Source organism: Entelurus aequoreus, linkage group LG27, assembly GCF_033978785.1.
Source record: "Entelurus aequoreus isolate RoL-2023_Sb linkage group LG27, RoL_Eaeq_v1.1, whole genome shotgun sequence".
In the NCBI taxonomy this organism is placed as follows: domain Eukaryota; kingdom Metazoa; phylum Chordata; class Actinopteri; order Syngnathiformes; family Syngnathidae; genus Entelurus; species Entelurus aequoreus.
Window position 1 is genome coordinate 16,657,672 of NC_084757.1, and position 15,972 is coordinate 16,673,643.

The 15,972-nt window shown below is 36.1% G+C and overlaps 1 protein-coding gene across 2 annotated transcripts; it reads left to right on the forward strand.

Moving 5' to 3' along the window:
* Window positions 1-1,234: 1,234 nt before the first annotated feature.
* LOC133644246 (zinc finger protein 333-like) lies at window positions 1,235-14,821 on the forward strand. 2 transcript variants are annotated; one of them, XM_062038601.1, is made up of 3 exons: window positions 1,235-1,616; window positions 9,593-10,423; window positions 13,726-14,821. In XM_062038601.1, the coding sequence occupies exons 1-3, from the start codon at window positions 1,424-1,426 to the stop codon at window positions 14,010-14,012; spliced, it is 1,311 nt and encodes a 436-aa protein (XP_061894585.1). In that variant the 5' UTR covers window positions 1,235-1,423; the 3' UTR covers window positions 14,013-14,821. The 2 variants fall into 2 exon arrangements, with proteins under 2 accessions (XP_061894585.1, XP_061894586.1); XM_062038602.1 differs by lacking the exon at window positions 13,726-14,821 and adding an exon at window positions 12,098-12,376.
* Window positions 14,822-15,972: the final 1,151 nt, after the last annotated feature.

Genomic DNA, 15,972 nt, shown 5'->3' on the forward strand with positions numbered 1-15,972 from the left:
TTATATCTGCACCTTATTGCTCTTTTATTCTGCACTACAACGAGTTAATACAACGAATATTCCGTTCTTATCTGTACTGTAAAGTTCAAATTTGAATTAAAATAAAAGGAAGTCTATATGTAAATATTACATACTGTATATATAATATGAGTGGTGAGGACGGCAGAAAAGATCATGAAGACTTCTCTTCCTCCTATCCAGGAAATCGCAAAAAGCCGCTGCCTGACCAGGGCTCAGAAAATCCACAGAGACTCCTCCCACCCCCACCAAGGACTGTTTTCACGGCTGGACTCTAGAAAGAGGTTCCGCAGCCTCCGTAACAGCTTCTTCCCTCAGGCCATAAGACTCTTGAATGCATCATAATAATCCCCTCAATTCCCCCCCAAAAACGGATTAACTCGCTGGAATATAAAGACAATATAACATACATCCATAAACGTGGATGCATATGCAAAATATTTATCTGTGACAGAAATCTATTTATATCTGCACCTTATTGCTCTTTTATTCTGCACTACGAGTTAATGCAACAACATTTCGTTCTTATCCGTACTGTAAAGCTCAAATTTGAATGACAATAAAAGGAAGTCTATATGTAAATATCACATATAATTTTATTTTATATTGCTACTATTGTACATTTTTAGTCTACTTTATACCTGCATTGTCCTTTTCAACCTTACCCTTTCCATCCTTGGAAACTGAGCTACTGTGTGGAACAATAAAGTTTGTCTAAGTCTAAGTAAGCGTCCCCATGTCTTTAAAATCCACTATTTTTAAAATTATTCAACGGTCTTTGAACGCACCACAGGGCTATTAAATGCGAGATTTATATACCACGTTCTCCGATGTTGTCACATGTAGCTTTAGTCTTTTGATCCATTTATTCCATCACAGCATGCTTGTTCCCAAATGCAATAAGGTGAGCTTTGATGACATTATGACGTCAGTGTTGAGCGCCATGTTTGCCGCTACTCGATGGAAGAAACCATTTCTTCACAAGGGGGTGACGGTAGTATGAGACAGTCATAATTTGATCCAACCATCTTCTTTTTTTAACTTTCACGGCAAAAAATATTTTATTATACTCATATTAACGTTTGTGTTGACAACTGACGTGTTTTAATGAAATAAAAAAGAGTTGAGGGTACAACATTACGTCTTACCCACCCACTTTGCCAACTATGGACACGCCGCACAAATCAATATGACAACTCCGCAGTATGCACCAAAACATTCGTGACGGAAGAAGCATTTCTTTATCCAAGGTGAAACGTCTTAACCACAAAGTAGTGCGTTTTGTTCATTTAAAAAAATCAGCTTTCAGTCTGCGCGTTTGCTCGAAGCCGAGAGAAACCAGCGAAGAAGAAAACCCGGAAGTTAGCAACACGCAGTTTATGAATGTAAAAACAAATTTTAAAAAATGTGTAAAGTCAAAATACTGAGAGCGTTGATGGAGCAGCGACTAAACGCCGCTGTGGACGAAATATTTGGACTGTTTGAGAAAACCATAGCAGAGTACGAGGAGGAACTTTCTAGAACGAAAGAGGAGAAAGAACGACAAGGAGAACAACTGGCTGCTTTTCTCAAACCCCCAGCTGTGCGACACCCAGCAGGTTTGTTTACTTCTTTCTAATTTAATATTGCACTGAATCAACGAGTTGAATTTTGTTTAAAAAGTCTCACTGGTTTCAAATGAAATACACCTGTAATGTAATCTGTAAATATGAATTGCCTGGACCAGGGCTCTTCAAAGTGTGGCCCGAGGGCCATTTATTGGCCTGCAACACAGGCAAAATACATTTTTGATGACGAAAAATGGAACCAGACCAATTTCCCTCTGAAATTGGACCTGAAAGCTAAAATGGCTGTTGACCTGTGCGTCTTCTAGATCAGTGGTTTTTAACCCTATCGTTGGGCTGCCAAAATAATCTGTTTCTCAGCTATGGGCTGCAAGGGTACTCAGTTGTGATACACCTTTTCCACCACTTGTGGCAGTAATGACAATCTCAAACAAACAAGAAGTCTGGAGAAGTTTCTTAAGCGCAAAAATTATGACTCAAGTGGTGAAGCTGTATTTTCATTTGTACTTACATTTTATTGAAAGTTTATTTAAGAAGCATTTATTACTATTAGTAGTAATTTAGTTAGAATTTATGCATATTATCACTGCAAAATTATATGTGCGTTTGTTTTATTTTTTTGTTTTTCTGTACATTTAAATATTATTTATTTTTGTAATCAGCCTGGCCCAAGCCTTGATGATAATTTTGTTATTAACACATGTTCTTCTGACTCAAGTGGTGAATTTGTATTTTCGTTTGTACTTAAATGTTATTGGAAGTTTATTTAAGAATTATTTATTACTGTTAGTAGTAATTGTATTTGAATGTATGTATATTTGTACTGCAAAATTGTATGTGCAGTTATTTTTTATTTTTTTTGCAGTACATTTAAACTGTATTTATTTTTGTAATCAGCCTGGCCTAAGCCTTGATAATAATTTTGTGACTAACACAAGTTTTTCTATAATTTGACAAAGTCTATCCTGTTTAAACTGTAAGTAGGTTGGTTATAATTATTTAATATGATTAAAATCAAATAATAGGTAGGATATATGATTAAAATCGGATAATAGGTTGGATATAATTATTGAATATGATTAAAATCAATATTCGAGTGGGCTCGGGGCCTCTATGTAGTGGAAAAGTTGGGCCCCGAGGTCAAAAATATAATTAGTAATTTTGTTTGAATTTATGTATATTAGCACTGCAAAATTGTATATGCATTTTTTTTTTTTTGTACATTTAAATAGTATTTATTTTTGTAATCAGCCTGGCCTAAGCCTTGATAATAATTTTGTGACTAACACATGGTTTTCTATAATTTGACAAAGTCTATCCTGTTAAACTGTAAGTAGGTTGGATATAATTATTGAATATGATTAAAATTGAATAATAGGTTGGATATAATTATTGAATATAATCAATAAAATCAATATTCGAGTGGGCTCGGGCCCTCTATGCAGTAGAAAAGTTGGGCCCCGAGGTAAAAAATATAATAAGTAGTATTTTTGTTTGAATTTATGTATATTAGCACTGCAAAATTGTATGTGCATTCATTTAATTTTTTTGTTTTGTAGTACATTTAAATAGTATTTATTTTTGTAATCAGCCTGGCCTAAGCCTTGATAATAATTTTCTGACTAACACACGTTTTTCTATAATTTGACAAAGTCTATCCTGTTACTGTAAGTAGGTTGGATATAATTATTGAATATGATTAAAATCGAATAATAGGTTGGTTATAATCAGGCACGTGCACACATAGGGCCCTATGGGTGCTTGAGCCCCTGCCCTTTTTAGCCTCGTCTTAAAAAGTGCCCTCTGCCTGTGTGTGTGTTTTTTTTTCAGTTTTTTTATCTTTAAACAACATTAATAAAATTCCTGTCAGGGATGTAAAAAACAAAAAAAAACCAGCGGTACAAAAACTCCATGTTTTCTTGTAATACCGGGTTGTTTGAGCCTGCCGCTTTCGCCAGAGAGAGAGAGAGAGGGCGAGTGAGTGAGGAGAGAGAGCCAACTGCGCCCCTGAGACGTGACGGTGGAGCAACTTGAACCTGTGAGTTATGGTCTAGTCGGCGTCCACTTATTCAGCATCTAATATGGGTAATATTTCAGAAAAACGCTGTATTATTCTATTATTCAATGTGTCAGCTTCTGTTTTTGCCGGACGTCAGAGCACGGCGCATCAATTGAGCACGGCACATCAATTCCGCACAGAGCAGAGCGGATCGTGCGGGACAGGAATAGTGTACAAAATACAAAATAAAACACCGGGTTAATTTTCAAAATATAATGCACTGTGTTTACGGCGGATCACATTTTTCTCACAGTAAAGTTTTAGATATAAAGTTTATTGTGACTTTGCTATTACTGTGGGGGTTAACAAAATAATAATAATGATAATAATAACAATAATAAGAATAATAATAATGATAATAATAATAATAATAATTATTATTATTATTATTAATAATAATAATAATAATTTCAGCATTCTGGGGATATAAGATGTAGGTTATCTGTTAGGAATATTACCATCTGTGTTTAAACTTGATTCATGTTGATTATGCCTGCAGCACAACGCCAAAAAAAGAAAGGATACAGCCCTCTACTGGCCCCTGGTCCATATTTTTGGCCCTGTATTGCGTTTCAGTTGTTTAGTCTGAGCATTAAGTGAGAAAGACCATAAGTTACAACTTGATGGTGTTTTCATCAAGTTAAGGGAAGAAGGACAGATTTTCACATTGAAGTTTTTTCCATTTGGGTATTTTTATTTTTCAAAGTTCATGTTGCACTGTTCAATGTTCAATATTAAAGAACTTATCTTTAACAATAAATAGCCTAATAATAAACCAGTGTTTTGTTGCTTTTCATGCCTTCCAAGCCTATGATAATGTGAATTAACTCATTATGACCATAATTTGTTGACACAAAAGAAATGGCAATCACTTTTACCTACAAAGGACACACAGCTAAGTAGTTAGCTTCCTATTAGCAAATTTAATTTTACATTAATTTCCATATTGTGTAAAGGACCAAAAAAAAAATTCCTGCCCTTTTCTGGCTTTGAGCCCCTGCCCCTCTATAATCATGTGCACGTCCCTGGTTATAATTATTGAATATGATTCAAATCAATATTCGAGTGGGCTCGGGGCCTCTATGTAGTGGAAAAGTTGGGCCCCGAGGTCAAAAAAGGTTAAGAACCCCTTTTCTACGTGGTGTTTGATGAACATATGTACACGTTTCTTGCAAGATAAGGTAAGTGTGCTAAAGCCCTATAATGTATTAATGATACCAATATTAATAAAGAATAACAAAAAGAAGAATTGTTTGAACTACATTGTGTTGGTTTTTGTTACATTTCATTGTATGTATGCACCCCGGGAGGCAGGCAAGTACTGAAAATAAACCCCCTTATTTATGGGAAGGCATATGGCGTATGAAGCACAAGTTGAGGTACAAAGCAAAAATAATCCAGTCCCGAAAAGTATCCTGATTGGCAACCAGGGACAGGTGCTTCCCGATTGCCGAAAAGGACAGGTGACAGAGCCAGCCCTCAGACCAGAGTGGAGGCAAACAGGATGTGGAACGAAATATAAGAGCGCTGGACAGGAAATAATACAAAAAAGTAATAATAACTGTCATGTGAGATCATGACAGGTTTTAGGGTGAATGTACAAAAGAGTACCAAGTGGCCCCTACAGCCTTCAACTTTTTTGCTGGCAAAAGTTTGGACACCCCTGGCCTAGACTGTATTTTTGTTAGGTGAAAAACTCCGGAGTCCCACTTGATTGAATTTTAAAACCATGTTTAAAATGCTTGTACTTTAAAATGTCCTTGTGAATAAATACTAAGTGGAATTACAAGGCAGAGTATCCTACCCTATTCTTGGGTATTTTGCAGTTAACCCAGTAAATGAATCGCGGCACTAGCAGTAGTTTTAGCACAGTAATAATTTGTACGGGTACAAGTTTGTCCAAGTTTTCATCCAAACCTGCACACTGTATTGTTTTTTTTATTCCTCACAGTTCTAGTCTGAAGGCCTGCTGAAGGATCCAAAGTATTCATCCTGTATAAGAGGGGACATGCCCAGACAGGAATGGTTTCCCCTTCATTGTGGTGCAAAACAACAGCTGTTTAGATACAAAGAAGAAAAGTTTTAGAAGAAAATTATCTTTATTTGTACATGTGCAGTGAAATTTATGGAGGTTAATTTGTCTTTTAGCTTCTTTTTTTTTTACACTGAAATTATGTAAATGAATTTTTAGCATTTTAATTTTGTGAACATAATTTTTTTTTACACTGACTATTAAGTCACTTTGTCAAAATAGTGTTTTAAAATTCAGTGTGTAAAAATGAGTGTAAATATACAGTACAGGCCAAACATTTAGACACACCTTCTCATTCAATGCATTTTCTTTTTTTTCATAAATATTTACTAGGGATGTCCGATAATGGCTTTTTGCAGATATCCGATATTGTCCAACTCTTTAATTACCGATACCGATATCAACCGATACCGATATATACAGTCGTGGAATTAACACATTATTATACCTAATTTGGACAACCAGGTATGGTGAAGATAAGGTCCTTTTAAAAAATAAAAAAAATAAGATAAATAAATTCAAAACATTTTCTTGAATAAAAAAGAAAGTAAAACAATATAAAAACAGTTACATAGAAACTAGTACTTAATGAAAATTAGTAAAATTAACTGTTAAAGGTTAGTACTATTAGTGGACCAGCAGCACGCACAATCATGTGTGTTTACGGACTGTATCCCTTGCAGACTGTATTGATATATATTGATATATAATGTAGGAACCAGAATATTAATAACAGAAAGAAACAACCCTTTTGTGTGAATGAGTGTAAATGGGGGAGGGAGGTTTCTTGTGTTGGTGCACTAATTGTAAGTGTATCTTGTGTTTTTTATGTTGATTTAATAAAAACAAAAATAACGATACCGATAATAAAAAAAACGATACCGATAATTTCCGATTTTACATTTTAAAGCATTTATCGGACATCTCTACTATTTACATTGTAGATTGTCCCTGAAGGCATCAAAACTATGAATGAACACACATAACAAAGAAAGGTGAAATAACTGAAAACATGTTTTATATTCTAGTTTCTTCAAAATAGCCACCCTTTGCTCTGATTACTGTTTCGCACACTCTTGGCATTCTCTTGATGAGCTTCAAGAGGTAGTCACCTGAAAGGGTTTTCACTTCACAGGTGTCATAGTTTTGATGCCTTCAGTGACAATCTACAATGTAAATAGTCATGAAAATAAAGAAAACGCATTGAAATGAGGTGTGTCCAAACTTTTGGCCTGAACTGTTTTCAGTGCAGAAATATTTGTCCACTTAAGACCCACTTGCATTACATTAAGACTGAAGCAATCGATCCTGTCTAAATAACAAAACAGCCAATGGGGTGTCAAGTTTGCAGGGGATGTTTTAAATACGAGCCAGTGCAAATTATTTAAATATGTAATTGATATTTTTATGTTTTTGTCGGAGTATAAATTGTGATCAAAAATGTAATCATTCAATGATGTTACAAAATTGAAGCATCAGTTACTGTATTGTTATGACTCACACTGGCCCTGTAACTACTTGGTATTGTTTGGATCGATAGTAGTATCGCCCACCAAAGCTAATGTAAAGTAGCCACACAGAAGAAAAGGTGTGTATTACGTTTTCAACAGAAAGTAACCAGATATTAACAGTAAACAATAATAATAGTTATGACAAGATAACACAACCAAATATGTCAGCAGCTAAATTAGGAGCCTTTGTAACACGTTCTGAAATGCTTATATTATCATTTATATACCCAATAATACAGAGCTGGGCAAAAATGTTGACTCGGGGGCCACATTGAGAGAAAAAAAATGTGTCTGGGGGGCCAATGTGTATGTGTGTATAAATGATATACACACATTTAGCTGTAAAAATCTGCTGTACAGTATGTGTGTTTGGCTCCCTTTTTTTCAGGAACACTAATACAAAAGTCACAATGTCCGATAGAGTTCTAAAAATGTTATTACAGACCACCTAAAAAAAACGGAATGGAATTTTACAGTCTTTTACTGAATGGGACACCCAAAATGTACATTAAAATAAAGAAAGTGGGATTTACAATATTAACTATGAACAATAAAACACTGAATATTAACAACATATGAATGTCGCTCCTCTTACTTCTCAAGACTTCTCATTGTTATCCCATTGGGTTGAGTTTTTCCTTGCCCTGATGTGGGATCTGAGCCGAGGATGTCGTTGTGGCTTGTGCAGCCCTTTGAGACACTCGTGATTTAAGGCTATATAAGTAAACATTGATTGATTGATTGAGAGACCAGCTCCTCGATAGTTGTGTATTTTTTACAATCAAGCAAAACACAACAAAAATGTAACAAACAGCAAAATATGAATGCAAAGTGTAATAAACACCTACAATATGATATGTTATCGCGTAAAATTCTGCTTCCGCATCTGTTTCTGACACACACGTTTTCGGGCTGGCTGCTCTGAAAACAAACCCCGCCCACTCTGCTTTGTTCCTCGTCTGAGCTGCTGTGACGTAGATTACCGTAATAATTCGTAAAACACTCAAAAGCGCAGATTTCAACCATTGAAATACTTTCTATTAGGGGTGTAACGGTACACAAAAATTTCGGTTCAGTTTGTACCTCTGTTTAGAGGTCACGGTTCGGTTCATTTTCGGTACAGTAAGAAAACAACAAAATATAAATTTTTGGGTTATTTATTTACCAAATTTGCAAAATCTTCCACCAAAAATATTTTTCTTAGTGGAATATTTGATGTGAAGTAATCGGAACCTTGGATAGGTCAATAATTCATAGTAACGTTGATTTTGATTCAATATTATGTTTTGAGCAAAGACAGTTTGAAAGAAAAAAAAAACAGCTTTGTTTTATTAGTCAACATTGCAACTTTTTCTAAATTACATTTAACCTTTAAGCTTTTTTATTTCACTTTTGTTATGTTTTTGTTTATTTCAATAGTATTTTTAGAATGTGCCGTGGGCCTTTAAAACATTAGCTGTGGGCCGCAAATGGCCTCCGGGGCACACTTTTGACACCCCTGCTATAGATAATAAAACATTAAATCTGATAAATCTATGGATAAAAAGCAGAGCCTGGCGGCGCATGCGCGTTTATCATAGCTCTCTCTGTCTCTGCCCCTCCCTCACGAATGCTGCTGCGCACACAATTTGTTTTGTTTTTAACCCCTTCTTAACCCTGAACATAGTGTAACGACCTGCTGAAGTTGATGTTGTGTTCTTGAGTGAGTGATATTCAGAATTCCCATTGTTGTGAACGTAGCATGCCTGTAAGGTGATTAGCGAAGAAGGAGGAGCGTTGTTGCGGAAATGAGGAGTGAGGATAGACGTGCGTGTGGAAGGAACGAGATAAGTTGAGCTGTGTTAGTATAGGTTGCTCAATAAAAGTTTAAAAAGAGCATCAGACTTGGTGTGCACTTCTTCTGGATGCTACAGTACATTGAAAATACACGCAACCCTAACTCAAAATGCCGGACATTTGATGCATTTAAGAAACTCCGCCCTGACAGCTCCGCAAAAGAGGACATGTCCGGCGAAAAGAGGACGTATGGTCAGTCTATGACCTAGCCCGTTAGCTGCTAGCATGCCGTGTGTTGTGCCTCGGTGTGCATTGTTTACACAACGTGCGTTACGCTACTTAATATGTCCGTGTGGAAACTCGTTCGGTACACCTCCGAACCGAACCGGAACCCCCGTACCGAAACGGTTCGATACAAATACACGTACCGTTAGACCCCTACTTTCTATAGTTCAAGACTTACGGTCATTTAAAAACAGCACTGCACATCATAATGGCAGCGACAATTTTGATGTTAAAGGTCTAAAAAAATGATGTAGAACGTCCGGCGGGCCGGATTGAATATTGCAAACATTTCAGGCCTTACCGCTAAACTCTACTAACCTTATTTGTGTTATATGTTGTTCCGCAGACATCCAACAGGTGTCAGTGAAGAGGGAAGATGAGCTTCCTGCTAGGGGCTCCAATGTGGGGCAGAAAAGGCTGGAGCCCCCTCACATTAAAGAGGAAGAAGAGGAACCTTGGGAGCAATTTCAAGAGTTGGAGGATGCGGATGATGAAGATGATCAGTCCTTCCAGTTTCGTCAAAGTGAGGAGAACAGCGGGGCGGAGCTTCCAACTCAACACATCACGGAAGCTGATGGAGAGAATTGTGAAGATATAAACTCAGATCCAGACATGAAATTTGCTCCACTGACCGACATGGACGACATGATGTCAGACGCCTCTGAGAGCGATCACAGTGAGGACATCCAAAAACCTTTGGAGAATAATAAGAACTCTAAAGACGATCTGAGAGAGAATGCCCACAACAAACACTTTGACTGCTCTCAATGTGGGAAATCATTAAAGAACCGGGACAGTCTGAGAAGACACATGATCACACACACCGGAGAGAAGCGTTTTGTTTGCGCCGTTTGTGCGAAAAGTTTCTACCTAAAGCACAACTTGATAATACACATGAGAACACACACTGGGGAGAAACCTTTTTCTTGCTCAGTTTGCCAGAGCCGATTCTCTACAAAGGACAACATGAAAAGACACATGATGAAACACACAGGCGAGAATTTCCTTCACTCCAAACACTTCGAATGCTCCGAGTGTGGGAAAGTATTCGGTCGAAGGGGATATTTGACTCGACACATGAGAACGCACACCGGAGAGAAACCCTTCACTTGCACAGTCTGCGATAAAAGGCTGTCCTCAAAGGTGTATATGAAAACACACATGTTGATCCACACAGGTGAGAATCCCTTTCCCTGTTCAGTTTGTGCCAGGACCTTTAGAGACAAGTATCAGCTGATAAAGCACATGAGAACACACACTGGGAGAGAAACCGTTGAGTTGCAAAATGTGCGCTGAGACGGCGGACATGAATACACTCAAAAACGGATAAAAAAAAATGCAACATGTCTAATAAGCATGTGTAACAGGTTCAATGTAAATTAGGTAAATATATCTTTGTCCTTTTATAAATGGTTGATTTATATAGGCTAGTAAGGTAAAGTTTTGTACCTGACAAGTTTCGGCCACTAGGGGACACCGGTGGTGGGATGGAACAATCCATATAACACGTCACAGATGACGTCACGCTAACATCACGTGACACCTCTGATGAAGGCTGCAGAAGCAAGATAGCCAAAACTTGTCAGGCACAAAACTTTACATTACTAGACTATATAAATCAACCATTTATAAATACACATTAGTAGGCTAAATGAACCTCTTCAACATATATCTTTGTCTTGTTTTGATCTCCATGGGAGCGATAAGCTGTATTGTAGAATTCCTGTCAATATTTTTTCAAGTTACAGGTTGATTTAGTCATCCTAACTCGTTGGCTTGTCATTTTGGTCTGTGTACGAGCCCATTTTGATTGAGGGATTAGTTTTTGTGCCGACCTTGTCAAGTTTGTTTCACTGCTAGCCTAATATGCTAACTGACCGTATATTATGTATTGTTAATGCATTTGCTGTTCTCCATGGGAGAGGGTAAACCGGATTTATAAATTACCTTTTGTAAATTAAACAGTCATATTATGTCTTATGATGTAAACTGCTATTGTTTATTAATTAATTTATTTTTAGCTTAAACTGTTTTAGCATGTTTAACAAAAATAAATGACAATTCCTCCTTTCTGCATGTAAGTAAACTTTGTAATTAATTCCGCTTAAATTTAAATATCTGGGGAGTATTCCAGAAAGCAGTTTAAATGAAAACTGCATATGTAAAGCCTGAGATAAGGGAATTTGAGGGATTTCCCTAACAAAAAAGAGAAGTCAAACTCAAAAGTCTGTTACCATGGTAACTTAACCTCTTAAGGCCCAAGATGTTTGTTTACATGCTTTTTTAAAAATTTCTCTTTGCTATTTGGGCTTATTGGACCCTAATTAGAAAAACTAAAAATCATCTTTTGATATGATGTACTTAGTCCATAAGTACACAAACGTGTACTTCATGCTAATTTTTATTTTTACACTTTTTTTTCAAAATTCCATTGTATGTTATACTCTTCTGACACCACCAGATGGCAGTATAAGTGTCCACATAAGCGGCTATAAGACCCCAATTCAGTAGTGTACACAATTTTGGAAATAAGAGCTAAAAGGTGCTGTCCACGCATGTGGCCACTAAGGCCTTTAGAGTAATCTGGCTATGTCCACACTGCATGGTAGGATGTCCAATTTGGATTGTGTTTTTTTTTTTGTCAAATCTAATTTTTGTATGTAGTCGTTCACATTACGAAAAATGCAATGTCTTTTTTGTGTGTCCTGTCCAGTCACTCAGGCAAATCATATTGTTGATGTAGACGCCCGTATCTGCTGTACAGATTTACTTTACAAAAGAGAAGTGTGAAATTCTTCTCTTGTTGCCGAATTTGTATTTTACTTTTTTAAATGGATTTATTTAATGTTAGGTGCAGCCGGCCCGGAGCAGGAGGGGATAGAAAGAAGAAAAAAGAAGAAGAGGGGGGGTTAGACAGAGAGACAACAACAAACATCAGCAAATACGATATGTACAAATATGATATGAAACATGCATATGTAAAGCCTGAGATAAGGGAATTTGAGGGATTTCCCTAACAAAAAAGAGAAGTCAAACTCAAAAGTCCGTTACCATGGTAACTTAACCTCTTAAGGCCCAAGATGTTTGTTTACATGCTTTTTTAAAAATGTGTCTTTGCTATTTGGGCTTATTGGACCCTAATTAGAATAAAAACGAAAAATCATCTTTTGATATGATGTACTTAAGTCCATAAGTACACAAACGTGTACTTCATGCTAATTTTTATTTTTACACTTTTTTTTCCAAAATTCCATTGTATGTTATACTCTTCTGACACCACCAGATGGCAGTATAAGTGTCCACATAAGCGGCTATAAGACCCCAATTCAGTAGTGTACACAATTTTGGAAATAAGAGCTAAAAGGTGCTGTCCACGCATGTGGCCACTAAGGCCTTTAGAGTAATCTGGCTATGTCCACACTGCATGGTAGGATGTCCAATTTGGATTGTGTTTTTTTTTTGGTCAAATCTAATTTTTGTATGTAGTTGTTCACATTACGAAAAATGCAATGTCTTTTTTTTTGTCCTGTCCAGTCACTCAGGCAAATCATATTGTTGATGTAGACGCCCGTATCTGCTGTACAGATTTACTTTACAAAAGAGAAGTGTGAAATTCTTCTCTTGTTGCCGAATTTGTATTTTACTTTTTTAAATGGATTTATTTAATGTTAGGTGCAGCCGGCCCGGAGCAGGTGGGGATAGAAAGAAGAAAAAAGAAGAAGAGGGGGGTTAGACAGAGAGACAACAACAAACATCAGCAAATACGATATGTACAAATATGATATGAAAAATGATAGCAAAGAAGCAATTAGTGAAGTAAATATTAATAATACAGAAATGACAATGAACATTATTGCACTACAAATGGAGCAATACAAATACCAATAGAACTATTGATAATGAATAATAACAATAATTACCTCTTGTCAACAATACAATTGTTTCAAATGCAACAATACATATATGTAATGATAACATGAAATACAAAAGAAAGCAGATGAATGGAGGGGAAAAAAGAAGCAAACTATAATAACCTTGTAGATTGTTATAGTAAAAATAGTTTGAGCTTCATTAGTGTGCCATGTTTTACCCAGTTTTCCCCTCGGGTAGCAACGTTAATATATGTTTGATGAAACGTGATTATATGTATGACTGCATGTATGCATATGTGCTCGTATATGTACAGTATGTGTATGTTTGTACAGTGAATGTATATGTACAGCATGTGTATATGTATGTTTGTACTGTGAATGTATATGTACAGTATGTGTATATGTATGTTTGTACAGTGTATGTATACGTACAGTATGTGTATATGTATGTTTGTACAGTGATTGTGCGTGTGGATGTACGTATGTTATTTGTGTATGTATGTAGGGGCGTGTGTACCAATGTGTGCGCGTATGTAAGTATAAATGAATGTGCGTATGTATGTATATATGTATGAATAATTGTTTGTATGTGTGTTTGTAAGTACAGTAGATTTGCCTGCCAGTATGTGCGGGAGCCAAAGTATGGCCCCAGCCACCCGGAGAATCCAACCCAAAACAGCAGGTGTGGTGACCAGGGAACAAGGGACCACCATGCAGTCAGGCCGGCCAGCGACAGGACCCCCAAAACCTGGCCCACCATGCCGCCTGGCAGGCCGTAGACAGACGCGCCGAGCAGAGGACAAGGCACGGGAGAAGCAGGGGACAACCAGTCCCCAAGCCAGCGAGAGACCACACCCCACACGGGCAGAAAGCCAGGAAAAATGCGATGTCTAATGTGAACGCAATCTGGCTCACATGCAGACATGTCGTTACATGTTCCGCGGCGTTTACGGAAGTAATCATGGCTCCAATTTTAGTACGTCAGTCCTTACAACCGTATATTTTGGCGAAGAATTATGACGCTTATTGCTTTTTGATGACGTGTTGGTCGGATGAACGTGATTCAATCTACAAATGTTGCCTGGGTCGGATTTAAAAAATTTGGAGTAGCATTGTTCACATCGACATAAAAACCAATCTGAGAGAGGTCACACATGGGTAAAAAAATCGGAATAGACCTGCAGTGTGAACAAGACCTATGTGAACCAGGTTTTCTTCAACAAACATAAGTTTTTTCATGCCTCCTCCTTCCTGGTAAACGTGAAGCAAAATGTCAGATGTCTGTTACTTTGTAACCAGTAGATGTCAAAATAAAATTAATTCCTGAAAATGTATGTCGGGATAGGATAGGGTCGGATAGATTTGATCTGTCCCACAATGGGGAAACTATGGGGTTGCACTGCAGATACGGTAAAGTCCACGAAAAATAAGGTATTAAAAACACATGTAAAAAAGAAGGAAACATCAAAGAACACAAAGATAAAATCATTGAAAAAGCAGAGAGCTGATGTAACCTGCTGCACTTCAGCAGAGACATTTCTACATACGGCTACAAAAGTAAAACACGACGAAAAAGCAAAAAATTATACATATATTCACATGCAATATATATATACACACACACACATATATATATATATATATATACACACACACACATATATATATGTACACACACACACACACACACACACATATATACATATATATATACATACACACACACATATATATATATACATACACACAAATATACACACACACATATATATATACACACATATATATGTATATATATGTGTGTGTATATATATATATATATATATGTGTGTGTATATATACATACATATATACACACATATATATATATACATACACATGTATATATATATATATACATACACATATATACAGTATATATATGTGTGTATATATACATACATACATACAGTATATACATACATATATAATATATATATATATACATACATATATACACACACATATATATATACATACACATATATATATATATAAATATACATACACATATATACAGTATATATATATGTGTGTGTATATACATACATATATAATATATACATATATATATATATATACACACACACACATTTAGCCATATGCATATATACATATATATATACACACACATACATCTTCCATCCATTTTCTACCACTTATTGCCTTATATACACATATATACATACTGTTTATCTACATATACACATACACACATGTACAGTACCGGTATATACATATATGCTTATATATATACACAGTATATATATATATATATATACATATAAATTATGTATAAGTATATGTATACATACCATCTAATCTTTATATTATATTATATAGTCCTGTATCCTTGAGGTATTTAATAGTTCCATATCCACTGCTAACCCCTTCTTCCGTAGTTCCTAATATATCCTCTATTTTACAATCCTTCGCTCCCTTACTGATCTTTTCATTTAACTTCCGTCTGTCTTCTGTACACTTCTTGCAATATAGTATGTTCTACATCTTCATCAGTTTTACTTACCAAGTAAAGTCTTCGACTGTATTTACATTCCCAAAAAGCTTAACAAGCTGATGACCACAATTTCCCCTGAGTGGCACACAGCGTATGGCCAAGAGTCGCATTAGCGGTAAGAGCATGAAAACTACGACTTCATATGTAGGTGTAAAAATAGTAGAAACTGAATTATTCGACAAATCAGACTAAATTTAGTGCATAGAAATGTACTGTTTGTAAAAAGTCACATGCCAGACAAGGCAGCACAAATCTTCAAAGTTACAAAAAAAGGTTATCGTTTGTGCCAGTAGACAT

Coding starts and splice junctions, on each gene's coding strand:
- LOC133644246 (XM_062038601.1), top strand. CDS start 1,424: ATGTGTAAAGTCAAAATACTGAGAGCGTTGATGGAGCAGCGACTAAAC. Junction 1,617..9,592: donor AGCTGTGCGACACCCAGCAG/GTTTGTTTACTT, acceptor GTTGTTCCGCAG/ACATCCAACAGGTGTCAGTG. Junction 10,424..13,725: donor ACACATGTTGATCCACACAG/GTGAGAATCCCT, acceptor TTGTAAGTACAG/TAGATTTGCCTGCCAGTATG.